The sequence below is a fragment of the Chiloscyllium plagiosum genome, unplaced genomic scaffold (assembly GCF_037043375.1).
Source record: "Chiloscyllium plagiosum isolate Xiang-an unplaced genomic scaffold, Cpla_swu_hap1 HiC_scaffold_49, whole genome shotgun sequence".
In the NCBI taxonomy this organism is placed as follows: domain Eukaryota; kingdom Metazoa; phylum Chordata; class Chondrichthyes; order Orectolobiformes; family Hemiscylliidae; genus Chiloscyllium; species Chiloscyllium plagiosum.
The window spans coordinates 11,235,587-11,255,725 of record NW_028270187.1 but is presented as its reverse complement, the minus strand read 5'-3'; the positions used below and the strand labels follow the sequence as shown (position 1 = coordinate 11,255,725).

Genomic DNA, 20,139 nt, shown 5'->3' with positions numbered 1-20,139 from the left:
TACAAAAGATAGGGTGGGTGGAAGTGTGCCAAGAAAAAGACAGATGGAGATAGAATCCAAAGAAAGAGAAGAACACTAGGACAGACAAATGAGTGGATAACTGTCAGACTAAGAGGGTGGATAGCTATTTAATAAGATCTGTTTGTGGCTCACAATTGGTGGTGTACAGCAGCAGACTGTCTGTTAACAAGGGGTGTGGGGTTTTGGGTAATGACATGGAGAGCTCAAGTCCTAAAGTTGTAGAACACAATACTGAGTCCAGAAGACTGTCGAGTTCCCAAGCAGCAAATAAGGTGCTGTTCTTCAAGCGTGTACTGAGCTTCACTCGAGCACTGCAGCAAGCCTGAGACCGAGATGTTGGCCAGGGTACAGGGTGGTGTGTTGAAGTGACATGCAACAGGAAGCTCAGGGTCTTTTTGTCTGGATAGAATGTAGGCGTTCTGAAAAGTGGACACCCATTCTGCGTTCAGTTTCTCCAACATAGAGGAGACCACATTGTGTGCATTTTCCTTGCCACTGTCAGTTCTGAGGACCAGTCACTGGCCCTGAAATGCTGCCAGACCTGTGAATTTTCCACCAATTTTTGTTTTGTAATCAATCTCTTGCTGGGAGTTTGTTCTCTGTGAATATCGTTATCAAAGTGAACACATCAACTTATGTGATTTGAAATTGGGAGCATAATCAATCTATTCCTGTCAGTTTCTGCTTTGTGAATATGAGAGCGTAGTTATCAATCTTTCTCTGAAATTTACTGCCACCTGCATGTGAGTTATTTACCAACCTGTCCCTGTCAGATTCTGCTCTGTGCATCTGAGAGTGCAGTTAATAAACTGTATCCATCAGCTTCTTATTTATAAATATGCAAATTCATTTATCATCCTGTACCTGTCAGGTTTTGTTGTGCAAATTTGTTAGTCTCGTTATTAACCTGTACCTGTCATGTGTGTGTGCATGATTATTGTTCTCTCCCTTTCAGTTTCTGCAATGTGAATACGTGAGAGCACATATCAATCGATGTCTGTCAGTTTTGGTTGTGTCCATACGAGAGTTTAGGACTTGATGTATAAATGTCAATTTCTGCTGTGTCCATGTGTGAATTTGGGAATTGATCTATACATGCCAGTTTCTGCTGTGTCACTGAGAGTGAAGTTCTCAATGAGTTCCAGTCACTTTCAACTCTTATATCAAATTTGCTCAATTCTCTGGCAACCAATAATATTCTAGAATCTATTGTTGATTACCAGAAAAATTCATCTGATTCACGAATGCGCTTGAAGGAAGGAAACTGCCATCCTTACCTTGTCTGGCCTACATGTGACTGCAGACACACATCAATGTGGTCGACTCCTAAGTACTGCATGGGTAGTTAGGGTTGGGCAATAAATGCTGGCCGAGCCACTGATGCCCCCATCCCATGACTGAATTCGGGAAAAAAAAAGTTCTCTGTGACTGTGATCCAATCTGTGATAGCAGGTCTTAAGGTGTTGTGATTGTGCCTTAAACTCTTAGGCATTTTGTGATTTATGACTCAATCACAGAATTGGTACAGCCATTCAGCGTGTTGTGTCTATTCTTCATCTGTTCTCCATACTAGTTTCCATTAACTGTTTGGGATTCTGAACTTCATCCACTCACTATCAGTGTCTCGGTGTAAATGGCAATTTGAGATTAGTTCTGCAGTTATCAGCCTTTGAATACCTATAGTACCAGTTTTGCTCTGTGTGCAGTGACAAGTCGAATATTTGTATGCTATTCTCTTTCTATGTTCAGTTGTGTTTTTTCAGTCAGGGTGTAGGATAAACCAGTCCAATGTTCGCTAAATCTGGTGATTGAGGGATTAATGTTGGTTCAATACTTATCTTTGAATCAGTTTTGATTTTACATTTTGTGTATGCACTAGTCTTTGGCAGTTGCTGCTGGGCACCGCAATAAAGTAACATCTAAAACTAACATCTTCTGAAGCATTTAATAATTTGGTCAGTCAATTTATGACTGTCCATATCTGGAAGTAGTTGTGGGCCTAAATTGCATTTTTATCCCTTTTAACCATTAACTGGCTGCATGTGAGTGAGTTTTCTGTTGTTCTGCCAATCTGTATCACTTTGAAGAGTGGTACTGGTCTACATCACACTGACATTGTATGTATGTCTCCTTGTGTTTCCAGTCCTGCATGTCATGATCTGATCCACTTTGAGATGGGTTTAAAGTCTTATCAATCAGTGTTTCACACATTTAAAAACTGTGGAAATGCTTCTGCATTACTCAGGCCCTCAACAAGAATGGGAGTGTGGATAAAGTGTATTTTCATCAACACCAGACTGAGAGACAGGCAGACAGAGACAGATGTGTATGCACATGTGTGAATGAGCTTGAAGCATCCTCTCTGGAAGCATCCTCTGTAGATCAGAATTGACCAAGAAGTTCACCTGGAATTTACATTGTTTGATTATTCTCTTTATCCAGGACAACTATTTATCAAAAGAATAAATTTGTCCTGGTCAGTTACTCAATGTCCAACTTTGCTTCTATATCTGCACTCAATATCAACTTCATATATACTTGTTATAACAATATAACAGCATGATTGATTATTGATTATCACTTTAAAAATGCCTTTTCTACATATGGATTTAATGCAGCTCAAATGTATATTTATTACAAGCATACAGTCTAACCTGTTTCTAATCTTATGAATGATAATTGGCTTTTAATAATGGAATTTACCGTCACTGAGGTGGTATGCATTCTGAACAGGGTGAAATATGGATTTATATATCATCCGTTGTGTTTAACTCTTGGATTGAATGTGTACTTCTGGAAATGGAGCTCAATGTGCGTCTGACTTCATCCACTCAGACAGTGGAAAGGACATTCTCCACTCTGTCAGTGGTAACATACCTGCTGATTGTGAGAAGCAGCTGGTCGCTCTCGGATTGGTCCATCAAATATTTGCCTGGAGAAAGACAAAAGAGAGAGCTCCTGTACATCACTAGCAGCTGAGTAGGAAGACATTAAATAATCAATGCAATATTCAGGTTATGATCATTATAATTCTTTGTTTTTGAACAAGGTCAGGTGAACAGAGCAGATCCTGGTTCCACTCGAACCCAGAGCACCTTCCAGTCTTTTTCTATTTTCGAAATTCAAAAACATTTTACTAAGATAAAAATAAACTAACCAAAATATGCACAGCTCCACAAATGTAATGATTACACAGTTCAATAACCAACTTCCAATACACCAACTGTGGAAAGTCGAACACTGGGCCCGATTTCACATACTTTGAGACGTTTCCCGGTGCCTGCTATATTTACCCTTCACAGGATTATTACACTTGTTTCTACTGTCCGTTCTTTCAATGTCTATTCGCAACAAATAGCGAGAAACAGAAGCCAAACAATGAATTTCCATCAGTGTTTAGGGGATTATAAACCCCAAGAATGTCCCACAGCAGCTTCTTCCCCCTCTGCCTCCCTCAGCAGGCCCACACACAGCCCGAGAAAGGCCACTCTCTTCCCCCCAGCCCGCTCACTCCAAGTTCCGGGACCAGTTCCTGCTCCGCTCGGCCTCTTACAAACAGCCCCCGGTTCTCCCTGAACTCACCCCGAATCAATCCCGGTCTCGGAGCCCCCTCTGTGTCCCAGGCTCCCATCCCGATGTGCTGCTGGAAGGAGCCTGCTGTTCCCTCGCTTCCCTGGGCGCTGATCTCTCCATTGCGGTCTGTTTCGAACAAACCTCTTGCACTCACTGAGGAAATGCTCCTCAATGGCAGCGCTGGGGGAGCCTCACGCATGCGCTCCACTCGTCAGGACCAATCTGCATTGGGGGAGGGGCAGCATCGCGCATGTGCCGGTTTTCCCGATGACTCACAGAAACAAACATCAATTGGTCATTTCCCCAATTCCCTTTTCTCCCAGTTTGACCAAAGCAACTGGGACTTTGGGGGAAAGGGCAGAGAAGGTTTCAAGCTGGGAATTGCCCCTTTATGAAGCTCCAATGGTGCTCATTCCCGGGCCATGTTAATAACTCCTCCCTCTCCCCTTCACTGTTTTGATCACACAGCATTGCCCTTTGATGTGAAGGGCAGTGCTTGTCACTGGCCACTCGGTGTTTTCCTATCTTCCTGATGGTGGAAATTGAATAAAGATTCGTATACCTTGTGTCTCTCACTGTGTCTCACACCTACGCACACATGGGTGCTGGGGAAAACATAAGCACTACCGCGGTTAGGCGGTAGTGTGGGGGTTAATAGCAAAAGAAAAAAAAGAAAAAAAATAACCTGGATATTTAACACAGCATTGCCCTCTGAGAAGGGCAGTGCTTGTCACTGGCCACTCGGGTGTTTTCCCTTTAAAAAAGAAGAAAAAATAATAACTCCTCCCTCCGGCTCTCTCACAATCTGATCAGGGAGCGGAGAAGCTGGCGGCCACTCGGCCCATCCTCTGTGCTCCCCCATTCAATAACATCTCGTCTGATCGAATGTTACCTGTGATATTTAATCCTGCTGACCCCTCATCCAAAAATATTAACTTCTTGCCCAAAGTAACATACAGAGAGATGGAATAAGTGAAGGCAGAAAATAACTGATGGAGAGAGTCTTGCGTCACAGTGTCAGACCTTATTTCTGGGTCAGGAGGCCCATGCAAAAGTCAGACCAGCTGTGCAATAACATCTCTGGGACTCGATTTAGTTTGTAGTGGATGACAGATTTTAGTGTCAGGTATGCCGCAGAAAGAAAATTGTGATGCATTGTATGCCACAACGAGAGACCCCAGCTGTTTTTATTTTTTCACTCCTGGAACGTGGATGTCGCTGGCTGAGCCTAGCATTTATTCTCCATCGCTTTGAGAAGGCGGTGGTGAGCCACCTTCTGGAACCGCTGTTGTGCATGTACTGCCCACAATGCCAGGAACACGGAGTTCCAGGGTCTTGATCCAGTGACAGTGAAAGAAAACGGTCTTATTTCCAAGTCAGGATCGTGAGTGTCTTTGGACGAGAGTTTGTCTCGGAGATGTTCCCTAAAGCGCTCTGCTAGGAGGCGTCCAGTCTCCCCAATGTGACCATATAGTTACAGCTGGTGGGAATACCAAGGGAGACAGTGAGGACAGAGGAGATTTCATCCGGAATAAACATTCTCCGACTTAATATATAATGTAATAATTGCATAACATTCATGGCAATGTACTAATCGGTGCCGCAGAAAGCCGTGTCTTCCAACTAACTCCCCTCCCGGCTCGGCCAGATTCAAAATATATTGAAGAACAACAGAATTGACTTCGTGCGGAGGGAACAAATTAATGTCGTGCTCTCAGGTCCCCTTTCGCTTCCCGCTCCCTCTGGATGGTTTCGTGGCTCTGAAAAGAGCCGTTGTGCTTTTCTCTCTCTTTCTCGGGGTGAATGTGCCGGGCGGCCAAGCTCTGTTTAGGCGCGCTCCCCGCGGATCCGGCGGGCCAGCTGGATGTCTTTGGGCATGATGGTGACCCGCTTGGCGTGGATGGCACACAGGTTGGTGTCCTCAAACAGTCCCACCAGGTAAGCCTCCTGTATTTGCAGAGAAAATTTTCTGACAAGTATAATTTGATAAAGACACTCAAATATTCATAGGGCAGAATGTATTGATCCCAACACTATCTCACCAAGCAGAAACTGTCAGGGAAATATTGATAAATACACTCACATATTCACATTGCAGAGACTGACAGGAAGCATTGCTTCCGAATTTCTCATATTTACACAGTGGAATTGCTCAGGGATAGACTGACAATTTCACACACATATTCAGCCAGAAAAACTGACAGGTATGGATTAGTAACTACATTTACAGATTCTGACAGGGACAGATTAAACTAAACTCTCAGAAAAACTCAAAGCAGAATCTGATAGGTAGAATGATAAATGCATCTACACATTCACAAAGCCAAAAACTGACAGTTACTCATTGATAATTAAACACTGATTCAGAGAACAGAAACTAATGAGGAAAGATTGATCAATTTACTTTCACGTTGCAAACACTGACAGCAATAGATTAATAAATACATCCACAGACACAGAGCAGAAACTGTTTGGTACAGATTGATAACTACACGCCTGTATGCATATAGCAGAAAGTGACGTGGACAGATTGATAACTATAGTCACACATTCTCATTGCAGCATCTGACAGCAATACATTGATTGACAATCTCTTGTTCACATGACAGAATTGACAGAGACTGAAAATGACAGTCACATTCACACAGCAAAATCTGACAGGTACAGTTTGATAACAGCACTCACATGCACACTGACTGAAACTGGCAGGTATTTGTTGATAACTGCATTCACCTATTAACAAACCAGAACCAGACAGGTACAGGTTATTACTGATGCTCTCAGATTAACAGAACAGAAACTGACAGGGACAGGCTGCTCATTAAACTCACACATTGTAGAGAGTGACAAATATGTATTTATAACTGTATACAAGTAGAGATGGATAACTCCATTCAAATATTCATACAGGAAGAATGGACAGGTCCAAATTGATAGCTATATTGACATATCTATGAAACAGAGACTGGCAGGAACAAATTGAAAACTAAATTCAGATTGCAGAAATAGGCAGTGCTCTCAGCTGCAGGGTTATGGGCTGTTAGCAGGAACATGGGATTAAATGGCCATCTGGTGTGTTTGTGTTGGAATGGACAAGATAGGCCAAATGGTCCTCTTATGTGCAATGACATTTCAATGGATCTATAGTTCTATATCAATCTGTCACTGTGAGTCACTACTATTTGAATACATAAGTAATTTAAGCAAGGCTAAGAAGGACAGAATGTGAGAGTGTGGTTGTTATTCACAAAGTAGGAATTGACATGAATAGTTCAATAACTAAACTCATATTCACAGCCCCACTTGCATTGGATAGTCCCATTCATGGAGCTGTACAGTTATTGGTTCGTTTCTGGACCTAAGTCAATTGGTATTGAATTAACAAAAAGAAAAATCACCAGACATGGAGCAAGAGTAGAATCAGACATGTTGTTCTGTTTGAATTCCTGGCTTTAAATACAATATCCTCATGATTATTAACAGAATGTTGCGTTGTTCAGTTAAAGATGGTCAAACTTGGCTGATGGTGATTCCCAGGAGATTTCACTTCTGTCTTCCTCCAGGCAAATACTTGAAGGATCAAGACAATGTAATTTTCCCTCGCCATGAAGCCAAGTATGTCCAGCTGCTTTTAACAAACAGCAGGTATGTTACTGCTGTCAAAGCGAAGAACATTCTTTCCACTGTCGGAGTGAATTGAGTTAGCTACACATTGAGCTCAGTTTGAGAGAGATGTTCAAACAATTGAGAAGATATCAGTTTGTTTCTTTCTCACAGTTCACAATGCACATATGTCCAGTTTGAACAAATTCACCATTCACAGCTCATTGATATTTGCACAATTTTGAAACTGGAAAGTTTGAATTCTAGTCCAAAATATGCACTCATGAACTGAAACAGATCTGCCTACAATCACCCTCATAACAAGTATCACATAACAAATCACACCCTCACAGAGAATATTAGTGGCTGCCAGAGAGATACATCCCTTTACCAAATAGAAACTGACAGGCATGCATTGATACCTTTGTTCACTCGTTCATTTTGCAGAAAGAAGCAAAAACGCATTGATGACGACACATATTAACAGGGCAGTTACACATACACACACACACACACACCCCTTTTGCAGGCACTGTCATGGATAGATTCATAACACTCAGATGTTCACATGACAGAAAGTGACACACACTCTCTTATTTTCATTGCACATACCAACAGGAATGGGTTGACAACTACACTTTCATATTCAGATATTAGAAAGTAACCCGCACAGATGAATAACTTTGCTCAAATGTTCACCTATCAGAAGGTGGCATTACAGATCAATAACCAAACTCAACTGCTGTCAGGTGGAGTGAAGGTGAGACTGAAAGTGACACTTTCATTGCCAAAGATAAAAGAAAAACTCTCAGGTACTTTAGGATAGCTAAAATTACATTCAGATGTCGGAAACTGAGACGGACAGATAGGTAAGTACACTCACACTTTTACACAATAGGAACTGTCCTAGAAAGATTAATAAGTGCACTCCCATATTCACAATGCAGAAACTGACAGGTACAAGTTGATAACACTCCCATTTCACAGAACATGAACTGACAGGTACAGTTTGATAACTAAACTCACATTCACACAGCAGAAACTGAGAGGGTAGATTTATAACAATAGTCATACACTTGAATTGCAATAACTGACAGGTACACATTAATGACAACATTTGCATGTTCGTGTGACAAGAATGGACAGGTACAGGTCGATAAATGAATTTTCATATCCACAATTGCAGGAAATGAGAGATTGAGACTGTGGCTTTAACGGGTTTTTGTCTTTTTGTTCTTGAAGAGCAAATTTAAGGCAGAGCCACCGAGCCACGAGAGCAACAGTTTGAGGCCTTTCGGGCATCTTTACAGAAAGCTGAAGACTCATCAACAGAAATACTTCATGTTTGAGAAGGACACCTTGAGTATATTGTTTTTGGAGAAATTTAAGTACAAAAATTACAGACTGTTTAGATGAAGCTTACTATCGCAGCCATTCAATTTGCAAATTACATACATTGCAGGGCGAGGGAACCTAATTGCCAAGGTGTCGTTGTGACTTTGATGAAAAAAGATGGAAGCGTTACATAGCAGGAAAAAGTGGACTGTCGTAGTGAGTGTTTGCATGCTGAGCGTCAATGAAGTGTGTACGTATTGTTTACGAATAATGTAAAGCTAAGGATTTTTTTATAATTGGGCCATCTCTGTATATTGATCAGTTCTTTTTTAAGAGGGGTGGAAGGTTTGATGATATTGTGGCTTGAAGATATTTATTTAGTTCTTTCTTTCTTGTTGAAGAGAGGTTTTATGGCAGAAGTGTCAAGAAGTCTGCACTAGAGTAAACAGTTTGAGGCTTCTTTTAAAGTTGGAACAGAAGCAGCCTGGATGGATGTGGCCAAGCTCTCACAGAATGACATTTTTAGTTTTGGCTTTCAGCAAAACTGTCGGTGTCTTGGAGACAGGAAAGCTAGTTTTTTCCTCTCAGTTACAGTCAGAAGCTGCAGATTCTCTTCTGCTACTGGAGTCGGATGTGAGACTATATACTTTATTGAATTTATCTTTTGCCAAGGATGTTTATGGGATATTACTGTATTGGAACAGTTAATTAGGAAGTGTACCCATTCTGTACCCATTATTCTGTTAAGTATTCCAGTAGAGTTAAGTTATTCCAATTTCTTCTTTATTGCTTTGTATATTAACTACTATGGACAGGACAAAATGCACTTTTTAAAGCCACACAATCATTCGAACTAATAGCTGCCCTCATATTCACGTAATAGAAACAGACTGGTACAGATAGATAACTACATTGCCATATGCACACCAGAGAAACATTCAGGAACAGATTAAGCCAAAATTAGATATTCATAAAGCAGAAGCTGACAGGTACAGATTAATAACCAAAGTCTCATATTCACAAACCAGAAAATGTCAGGTCAAGATTGATGACCATGTTTACAACACAGAACCTGACAAAGTGAGACTGATAAAAGCATTCACACAGACTTGTAGCAGACACTGATAGGGATAGACTGTTCATTGCACAGACATATTTACTGAGCAGAAACTGACAGGTACTGATTGGTAATGCCAGTCAAACATTCACATAACAGAAATGAACATAAAGACATGGATAGCAAAACCCCCATTTACACAGCAGAAATTGTCAGGGACCAATTAGTAAATACACTCTCACATTCAAAGAGCAAACACTGACAGGGACAGATTGACAACTACAATTACACATTCTCACAGCAGAGACCTAAAGGATAGACTGATAATTACACAAACATAATGACTGTGGAAGAACAGACAGGGACAGATTGATGACTGGACTGCCATATTCGCACATCACAACCTGTGTGGAAAAGCTTAACTAAATTGAGATACTCACAAAACAGAAGCTGACAGGTACATGTTGATAACCACACTGACATATTCCCAACAGAGAAATGGACGAGGTAATTCTGATAAAAGCACTCCCACATTCACATAGCAGAGACTGATATTGTAACACTGAAAATTACACAGACAAATTCATTGAGTAGAAAGAAACGGGTACAGATTGATAAAGCCAGTCAAACAGTCTCATAGTAAAGACTGATAGGCACTGCAATGGTAAATACCCTTACACATTCTCACATCAGACATTCTGGGATTGGGATTGTGATAGTTACACTAACATAATAACTGTGGAGGAATGGACAGGTACAGACTGATGACGACACTCACACATTCAGATGGCAGAAATTGACAGGGATAGATTGTGAGAGAGTAATAATTATTCACCTCCCGAAAGCTCACATAGGCTGATCAAAAACTGCACTCCCGTTTTACACAGCCAACAACGAGAGGTAAACTAACCCTTAACCAACCTGAAATTCTGAACAACACTATCTCACAGTGTAAACAGGGAATCACAGTGATAAAACAAATAACACGAAATAGTCACAATTAAAATTCATACAAGTACAATGTTCAAAATAATCTTTAAATAACAGTGACCAGTTCAGAGTGGGTACAAATGACTTGTGACCAAATAAAGTTCAGAGAAAATCCACATACCAAACTTCCTAGTGAAAAAAGATTCTGCTAGAAACTGAAATGCACCAAATAATATCTATTCTAATGTGGTGCAAAGTAAGATTTCAGGAACTGAAATATTGGCAGGAGGCTGCTGACACTGACTGAGGAGCCAAACAGTCAAGGAGTAAAATTCATGTTGTCAACAGAAAGCAAAAGGCACAGGTCACAGTACGTTAGTTCCCTTTAGTCATTGAGGCAATCAGAGGAGATCTGACAATCATACACACACTGGCAGCTATTCTGAATAATGTATGAATACTTTGGCTGATACTGATTTGAGATTTGAAGAAGAATAGGGGAAAAGATAACTGAAGGGAGTTTTCAGAGTAGATGATAGTAGAATGTCCTTCATAAGACCATAAGACATAGGAATGGAAGTAAGGCCATTCGGCCCATCGAGTCCACTCTGCCATTCAATCATGGCTGATGGGCATTTCAACTCCACTTAACCGCATTCTCCACGTAGCCCTTAATTCCTTGTGACAGCCAAGAATTTATCAATCTCTGCCTTGAAGACATTTAGCTTCCTGGCCTCCACTGCACTATGCGGCAATGAATTCCACAGGCCCACCATTCCGTGGCTGAAGAAATGTTTCTGCATTTCTGTTCTGAATTTACCCCCTCTAATTCTAAGGCTGTGTCCACGGGTCCTAGTCTCCTCGCCTAACGGAAACAATTTCCTAGCGTCCACCCTTTCCAAGCCATGTATTATGTTGTAAGTTTCTATTAGATCTCCCCTTAATCTTCTAAACTCCAATGAATACAATCCCAGGATCCTCAGCCGTTCCTCGTATGTTAGACCTACCATTCCAGGGATCATCTGTGTGAATCTCCGCTGGACATGCTCCAGTGCCAGTATGTCCTTCCTGAGGTGTGGGGACCAAAACTGGACACAGTACTCCAAATGGGGCCTAACCAGAGCTTTGTAAAGTCTCAGTAGCACAATGGTGCTTTTATATTCCAATCCTCTTGAGATAAATGACAACATTGCATTCGCTTTCTTAATCATGGACTCAGCCTGCATGTTTACCTTTAGAGAATCCTTGACTAGCACTCCCAGATCCCTTTGTACTTTGGCTTTATGAATTTTCTCACTGTTTTGAAAGTAGTCCATGCTTGTATTCTTTTTTCCAAAGTGCAAGACCTCACATTTGCTCACATTGAATTCCATCAGCCATTTCCTGGACCACTCTCCCAAACTGTCTAGATCCTTCTGCAGCCTCCCCACTTCCTCAAAACTACCTGCCTGTCCACCTAACTTCGTATCATTGGCAAACTTCGCTAGAATGCCCCCAGTCCCTTCATCCAGATCATTAATATATATCGTGAACAGCTGCGGCCCCAACACTGAACCCTGCGGGACACCACTTGTCACCGGCTGCCATTCCGAAAAAGAACCTTTTACCCCAACTCCCTGCCTTCTGTCAGACAGCCAATCCTCAATCCGTACCAGTAGCTCACCTCGAACACCATCGGCCCTCACCTTGCTCAGCAGCCTCCCGTGTGGCACCTTATCAAAGGCCTTTTGGAAGTCTAGATAGACCACATCCACTGGGTTTCCCTGGTCTCACCTACTTGTCACCTCTTCAAAGAATTCCAACAGGTTTGTCAGGCACGACATCCCCTTACTAAATCTATGTTGACTTGTTCTAATCTGACCCTGTTCTTCCAAAAATTTAGAAACCTCATCCTCAATGATGAATTCTAGAATTTTACCAACAACCGAGGTTAGGCTAATTGGCCTATTATTTTCCACCTTTTGTCTTGATCCTTTCTTGAACAAGGGGGTTACAACAGCGATCTTCCAATCATCCGGGACTTTCCCTGACTCCAGTGACTTTTGAAGGATCTCAACCAACGCCTCCGCTATTTCCTCAGTGACCTCCCTCAGAACTCTAAGATGTAGCCCATCAGGGCCAGGAGATTTATCAATTTTAAGACCTTTTAGCTTTTCTAGCACTTTCTCTTTTGTAATGGCAACCATACTCAACTCAGCACCATGACTCCCTTTAATTGTTGGGATATTACTCATGTCTTCCACTGTGAAGACTGACGCAAAGTACTTATTAACTTCTCCAGTTATTTCCTTATCTCCCATCACTAGGCTTCCAGCATCAGTTTGAAGTGGCCCAATGTCTACTTTTGCCTGTCGTTTGTTTCTTATGCATTGAAAGAAACTTTTATTATCATTTCTAAAATTACTGGCTAGCCTTCCTTCATATTTGATCCTCTCCTTCCTTATTTCTCTCTTTGTTATCCTCTGTTTGTTTTTGTAGCCTTCCCAATCTTCTGATTTCCCAGTGCTCTTGGCCACTTTATAGGATCTCTCTTTTTCTTTAATACATTTCCTGACTTCTTTTGTCAGCCATGGCTGTCTCATCCCTCCCCAGATAATCTTTGTTTTCTTGGGGATGAACCTCTGTACAGTGTCCTCAATTATAGCCACAAACTCCTGCCATTTTTGCTCTACTGTCTTCCCGGTTAGCCTCTGCTTCCAGTCTCCTTTTGTCAGTTCTTCTCTCATGCCCTCATAATTACCTTTATTTAACTGTAACACCATTACATCCGATTTTGCCTTCTCTCTCTCAAACTGCAGACTGAACTCTACTATGTTATGATCGCTGCTTCCTAAGTGTTCCCTTACTTTAAGATTTTTTATAAAGTCTGGTTCGTTACATAGCACTAGGTCCAGAATAGCCTGCTCCCTTGTGGGCTTCATGACAAGCTGTTCCAAAAAGCCATCCTGTAAGCATTCCATGATTTCCCTTTCTTTGGATCCACCGGCAACATTATTTACCCAGTCCACCTGCACATTGAAGTATCCCATGATCACCATGACCTTGCCTTTTTGACATGCCTTCTCTATTTCCCGGTAAATGTTGCGCCCCTGGTCCTGACCACTGTTAGGAGGTCTGTACATAACTCCCATTTTTTTTTTGCCTTTGTAGTTCCTCAATTCCACCCACACAGACTCCACATCATCCAACGCTATGTCATTCAGTGCCATGGATTTAATTTTGTTCTTAACTAACAAGGCAACTCCATCCCCTCTGCCCGCCTTCCAGTCTTTTCGATAAGTTGAAAATCCTTGGATGTTTAACTGCCAGTCCTGACCCCCCTGCAACAATGTCTCTCTGATGCCTACCACATCATAATCATTCATGATGATCTGTGCCATTAGTTCATCTGCTTTGTTATGAATGCTACGAGCAGTCAGCTAAAGTACCTTAATGCTAACTTTCTTATCATATGAGATATTGGAAGTCATAAGATGTCCTAAGTTATCCTTCCTTTTTGCTGCATTCCCAGTCTGCCTCAAGTTTAAATCCGCCTGCACACATGCTATCCTGTTGCTTATCTTTCCATTTAACTCCATACACCCTGTCGCTTTCACTTTCCCTCCCCCCCCCCCAACTCAGAAGTTTGAAGTCCTACTGACCAATCTATTTATCATCTTCGCTAGAAGATTGGTACCTGATCGGTTCAGGTGGAGACCGTCCCAACGGTACAGATCCCCCCAGTTCCAAAACAGATGCCAATGCCCCATGAAGTGGAATCCCTCTTTCCCACACCAATCCCTTAGCCACATGTTTACTTCCCTAATTTTATTATCCCTATGCCAATTGGCACGTGGCTCAGGCAGTAATCTGGAGATTATGACCCTTGAGGACCTGTACTTCAATTTCCTTCCTAGTGCTTGATAATCCCCAAACAGGTCCTCCACCCTAGCTTTGCCTATGTTGTTAGTCCCAACGTGGACCACAACAACTGGATCCTCCACCTCCCGCTCTAATATCCTTTCAAGCTGGTCGGAGATGTCCCGCACCCTGGCACCAGGCAGGCAACACACCATGCGAGACTCCCGATTCGGCTTGCAAAGGATACTATCTGTCCCCTTAATTATAGAATCCCCTATAACAACTACTTGTCTTTTTGCTCCCCCCTCTTGAATGGCCTTCTGCATCATGGTGCCGTGGTCAACTGGCTCATCCTGTCCAGAGCCCTTTTCCTCATCCGTACAGGGAGCAAGAATCTCATACCTGTTGGACAAGGTCAAGGGCTGAGGCTCCTGCATTCCTGAACTCAGGTTCCCCCTACCTGCCTCACTTACAGTCACACTCTGATGGCACTGATTACTAACTGAATGTGAATTACTTAATCTCCCAGGTGTGACTGCCTCCTGAAACAAAGCATCCAGGTAACTCTCCCCCTCCCGGATGTGCTGCAGTGTTTGAAGCTCAGATTCTAGATTATCAACTCTGATCAGGAGTTCTTCCAACATCCAACATTTGCTGCAGATGTGGTCACTGCCATTCACAATGGGATCAGCCAGCTCCCACATCATACAGCTACAGCAGAGAGTGTAGAGCAAGAAACACAAGCAAAAGAGAACATTCCTTAACTCCCATTTTCCTCCAACACAATGCACTTGTCAAGTAGTTCCATCATTTCCAGGAGTAAAACATACACCCTGTCAGATTGCAGTGCATTTTCCCACTTGACAATAACTGTGATGCCATTTTAAAATGGAAAAGAAAACCATTATCAAAAGATGCAGAATACGTTACAATTAGAATCTCACACTTTAGAATAAGCTTGGAATTTGATCCCTTCACAAAATTTCGGTTTGTGTTTCCGATGATATTGCAGATCCTGACAGGTCCACATTGAGTCTCAAACTAACCAATCAGAGTGAGGTTACCATGCCTCCAAAGTAGCCAATCAGAAGACTGTTCGTTCCTCCATCCCTCATTAGCATGAATGACGCCGTCAGTCTATAACGTGCGAGCTCCGAGTCCGCTTTCCCTTATTCTGTATCTGAGAGTGAGCGGCGCTATGGCTGAGGAAAAGAAGGGTCAAGTTGCCAAGAAGGGCGCGAAGAAAGCGGTGAAGAGGGCGCCAGCGAAGGGCGGCAAGAAGAGGAAAAGGACCAGGAAAGAAAGTTACGCCATCTACATCTACAAAGTGATGAAGCAGGTTCACCCCGACACCGGCATCTCCTCCAAGGCCATGAGCATCATGAACTCGTTCGTCAAAGATATTTTCGAGCGCATCGCGGGGGAGGCTTCCCGCCTGGCCCATTACAACAAGCGCAGCACCATCAGCTCCCGGGAGATCCAGACCGCCGTGCGGCTGCTGCTGCCCGGGGAGCTGGCCAAGCACGCCGTGTCGGAGGGTACAAAGGCGGTGACCAAGTACACCAGCTCCAAGTGAGGGACCGCATTGCATTGAAACAAACACACATCCACAACCCAAAGGCTCTTTTAAGAGCCACCTACAATTTCTCTGAAATAGCTGGACCATTATGTTTCTGGGTTTGTACCATTAATGTCATTGCGAGGTTTGTATGTTGTAAATGTTCTATAAAGTGACAGCTGACCCGGTGCGCGCCTTACTCTCAGATGCGATCAAGTATATCCTGTAGTCCCTGCCTGGGGAGAGAGATCATCTTAAACGCCACTGACCCAGTTTTCAGCTGATTTTATGTGTCCGTGTTCCTCTGTTATTCGATCAGTTCAGGAGTTACAAGCCCCGATGGGGCACGAATCTTGAGTTTCACCCCCGGAAAACAAAGTGCCCCGAGTACCAGCCGACTAGCAAAATAAACAGGTTCCCTCGGAGTGCGATTTTACTTTGTTTACTTTTCATTTCCAAATCTCCGCACTGGTATTGTCAGGATGTACTCGAACAGCTGCAGGAGTGGCAGAGTAAATGTGGAGTTTTTATCGATCTATGATCGTGTGCAATAGGGAAGGAAAGTTTAAAATATTCTCGAACGATCGTGTTCACTATTAATGCACTGACTCGGGAGAACGTAATCATGTTTTATCAGTATATCGGGGTGCTGTTGAAATGTGAAATAAATGATTAGTTGCAGAGTTTGTTTCCGCTTGTGTTTAATGTTCAGAAGATTCCATTCAGGATCAGAAATGGGCAGATTCCAGGAGGCAAGGTAAAGGGTACACTTTTAACGTAGAAGTAAATTAAATCTAGTATTCGTGCATTCTTCTGTGTTTAAACTCTCAACTTTTCGGTACATATTGGCGGGCTTTTCAAGTTGTAAAAATGTGGTTGATGATTTGGCGCTGGTACATTCCGCCTTCCTCCCCGTGCCCTCTCCGGATTGGGGAATGAGGCAGATATCTGATTGGGAATTGAAACAACATTAGGAGGGGCTGGACAATGGGACCATTCCGAAATGGCCGCCCCACCATTCCTCCCGAAGGTATAAGAGGCCGCAATGTGGGCGGAGTGCAGCATTCTCTGTGAAAGTGCTTGTGAGATTTTGACCATGTCCGGAAGAGGAAAGGGCGGTGGGAAAGCTCGCGCCAAGGCGAAGTCTCGGTCGTCCCGGGCTGGCCTGCAGTTCCCGGTGGGCCGTGTTCACAGGCTCCTGAGAAAGGGTAACTATGCTGAGCGTGTGGGTGCCGGAGCGCCGGTCTATCTGGCTGCGGTGCTGGAGTATCTGACGGCTGAAATCCTGGAGCTGGCCGGCAACGCGGCCCGGGACAACAAGAAGACCCGCATCATCCCCAGGCACCTGCAGCTGGCCGTGCGCAACGACGAGGAGCTCAACAAGCTGCTGGGAGGGGTGACCATCGCTCAGGGCGGGGTGCTGCCTAATATCCAGGCCGTGCTGCTGCCCAAGAAAACTTCCGCTGCTGGATCTGCTAAGAAATGAAGAGCCCATCCTTGAATCTGACAGCCCAAAGGCTCTTTTAAGAGCCACTCACAGCATTTGTGAAAGGAGCTGAATCGTTTGTCGGATTTAATTACTTTCCTTTTAATGTGTAAAGCCCTGGCTGTTGTACTTAACATCGCTACATTTCTATCTCCTTTTTATTGGATCTTGTTACTGCCTGTGGCAGCAGAGGAAGATTATCACAGAATACGATTGTAAGGGTGTCCGGAAATACATTATTTCTCATTTCACGGTCACTGCCTGAGTGACCAATGTTCTATGAGTTTAGAATAGTGTCACGGGTGTTCCCGATCGGGTTTGGCTTCACATTTGCTTTAACTGCATCAGTAAGAGTTGAATCCTCCCACTGTCTCTATAGCATATACCTTTGCAATTTATTCTCTGCTCGGTTCATATCCACTCTTTTTTTTCGCCGGCCTCGAGAGAGTGTTCAAAAGCAGTCAGTCATTTTTCAGCTGTAAAAGGAGGGAATGAGGTAAAGTGAGATTGTGTGAAGTTTAGTTTCGTAATCGAAAAACCAATCAACGTGTACGTAGTCGTGCATCCTCCTGCTTTTTTATACGTGATGGTGGGCATTTTCAAATTTGAAAATAAGCCGTTGATCTCTTGGCGCAATTTTTTCCCTTTTCTCTCCTGCCTCCACCTCACCACAAGCCATGTTAACGCAAAGGGAGTCAATGAGATGGGGTTTTTCCTGAAATATCTAACCCAATACCAAAATTTGATGTGAACATCACTCATCTAATTACTATATTTCCGCAATCTCTGAATGAAGATCTCATTAGTGGCAAATTCACTGCCGCTGCCTTCTGTCTTTAACTGAATTCCAAGAGAAATACTGTACTAATGTCCCCTATCGCTTCCTGCGCTCCCTGGATGAGCAACCGAACTTGTATCCGCCGTGAATCAATCGAAAAACCGCCGATGTAAACATCTTAAAAACTAAAACAGTGTACACCGGTAAAATTACAGAACCACACTATCAATATTTTTTTATTTCATCCAAATTATTACTTGCCCGAAGACAATTTGTTATCGCTGCCTGAGCGGGCAGGTGGAAAGAACGCGCCACGTAACACATCTGCAGGCTCCCAGTAAAAAAACTGAGCTGAGTGTTATGCCTGGGAAATATAAATATTCTAATATGTAACATTAACGTCTGGGTTCCACAATAAATAAAAACAAATTATCATTTATGCCAAGTACACAATGATATCATTACTGAGATGGACAGGTATTCACGAAAATAAGAGGATCGAAGGTTACGGGAAATTGGAGAAATATCAGCCATGATCGAATAGCAGAACAAGCTGGACGGGCAGAATGGCCTAATGCTGCTACTACATCCTACTATTACAAAGTTACGATGTGATTCTTTCCATGGAATAACCAGATTGCACAAAAGTAGAGTATCGATTGGCCGAATAGCCTCTTATGTGCACTGTAGAAATACTTGCAATTTTAAAATCATTCGCCACGGTAAACAGCAACAAAGTGAACCGTCCACTCCGAATGCTCTCTGCCGTACCGCAGAACACGGCATTAGTACATTTTTGGAACTGAAGAAGTTGTAAAAGTCGGGATAAATGTGAAATAACCGGCTACAGTAACATTGCCCTCAGCATGCGCTGCCTTCCCCGTCCTCAGGTCTCCGCTCTCTATCGGAGAGTTTGGGTGGCTCTGAAAAGAGCCTTTGGGTTCGCTGGAAATGGGTCGCTTTATCCTCAGCCGCCGAATCCATAGAGAGTGCGGCCCTGGCGTTTCAGAGCGTACACCACATCCATGGCGGTGACTGTCTTGCGCTTGGCGTGCTCAGTGTAGGTGACCGCATCCCTGATCACATTCTCCAGGAAAACCTTCAGCACTCCGCGGGTCTCCTCGTAGATCAAGCCCGAGATGCGCTTGACCCCGCCACGGCGAGCCAGGCGCCGGATGGCTGGTTTGGTGATGCCCTGGATGTTATCACGAAGCACTTTGCGGTGACGCTTCGCTCCGCCTTTTCCCAGGCCTTTGCCTCCTTTACCTCTTCCAGACATCACGCTACTTCACTCCAACCGCTGCCGAATGAGAGCCGAGCTGCCTCCCCTTCCTTTTTTATACAGCCCGGTCCGACCTGGCTGAGAAAGAGCTGACAGAGAGTGAGAGGCGGGTCCGGAGAGGAAACTGAGTGACAGACAGAGCAGGGAAATGGCTTTGATCATCCAGCTTCGCCTCCAGCTCACTCCCGCCCCAACTGTGTCTGGGACCGAACCTTTTCTCCCCAAAGCTGACTATTCCTGAGCAGAGGAGCGCATCCGTGAGGCCCTCTCCCAGCGCTGCCATTGAGGAGCATTTACTCAGTGAGTGCAAGAGGTTTGTTTGAAACAGACCGCAATGTAGAGATCAGCGCCCAGGGAAGCGAGGGAACAGCAGGCTCCTTCCAGCAGCACATCGGGATGGGAGCCTGGGACACAGAGGGGGCTCCGAGACCGGGATTGATTTGGGGAGAACCGGGGGCTGTTTGTAAGAGGCCGAGCGGAGCAGGAACTGGTCCCGGAACTTGGAGTGAGCGGGCTGGGGGGAAGAGAGAGGCCTTTCTCGGGCTGTGTGTGTGCCTGCTGTGGGACATTCTTGTGGTTTACAATCCTCTGAACCCGGTTTTATTTTGAATCTGTTTTCCGCTCTTTCTTGAGGTAGTGTGGACCAACTGTAGGAATGGGATACTTTTGTAAAAGG

The 20,139-nt window shown here is 43.6% G+C and overlaps 4 protein-coding genes and 1 long non-coding RNA gene across 15 annotated transcripts in view; 3 read left to right on the top strand and 2 right to left on the bottom strand.

Moving 5' to 3' along the window:
* LOC122545874 (uncharacterized) overlaps positions 1 to 4,098 on the bottom strand; it is a 229,790-nt gene extending 225,692 nt beyond the window's left edge. For 10 of the 11 annotated variants that reach the window (XR_015755018.1, XR_015755019.1, XR_015755021.1 and 7 more), the window contains exons 1-2: positions 3,604 to 4,098; positions 2,899 to 2,953 (exon numbers count right to left, since the gene is read on the bottom strand). Coding sequence is in view for 7 of the 11 variants with exons in the window: in XM_087984520.1 (XP_087840646.1) it covers positions 2,899 to 2,953; positions 3,604 to 3,793 (245 nt within the window). In the remaining 4 variants the exon portion in view is untranslated. Of the gene's footprint in view, positions 1 to 1,202; positions 2,427 to 2,898; positions 2,954 to 3,603 lie in introns of those variants that run through there. The other variant, XM_087984526.1, reaches the window with a different exon arrangement.
* The window catches only part of LOC148135538 (uncharacterized), a 334,519-nt gene that overhangs the window by 197,257 nt on the left and 117,123 nt on the right, over positions 1 to 20,139 (top strand). The gene's annotated exons all lie outside the window — the stretch shown is intronic.
* LOC122544546 (histone H2B 1/2-like) lies at positions 15,528 to 16,138 on the top strand. Its single transcript, XM_043683861.2, has one exon. It carries the CDS (start codon positions 15,558 to 15,560, stop codon positions 15,933 to 15,935), a length of 378 nt encoding a protein of 125 aa, XP_043539796.2. The 5' UTR covers positions 15,528 to 15,557; the 3' UTR covers positions 15,936 to 16,138.
* LOC122544556 (histone H2A-like) lies at positions 16,963 to 17,403 on the top strand. Its single transcript, XM_087984808.1, has one exon. It carries the CDS (start codon positions 16,963 to 16,965, stop codon positions 17,401 to 17,403), a length of 441 nt encoding a protein of 146 aa, XP_087840934.1.
* LOC148135546 (histone H4) lies at positions 18,405 to 19,860 on the bottom strand. Its single transcript, XM_087984506.1, has one exon. The coding sequence runs from the start codon at positions 19,458 to 19,460 to the stop codon at positions 19,149 to 19,151; it is 312 nt and encodes a 103-aa protein (XP_087840632.1). The 5' UTR covers positions 19,461 to 19,860; the 3' UTR covers positions 18,405 to 19,148.

Bases quoted from the DNA above. Each gene is read 5' to 3' on its own strand.
- LOC122544546 (XM_043683861.2), top strand. From the start codon at position 15,558: ATGGCTGAGGAAAAGAAGGGTCAAGTTGCCAAGAAGGGCGCGAAGAAA.
- LOC122544556 (XM_087984808.1), top strand. From the start codon at position 16,963: ATGTGGGCGGAGTGCAGCATTCTCTGTGAAAGTGCTTGTGAGATTTTG.
- LOC148135546 (XM_087984506.1), bottom strand. From the start codon at position 19,460: ATGTCTGGAAGAGGTAAAGGAGGCAAAGGCCTGGGAAAAGGCGGAGCG.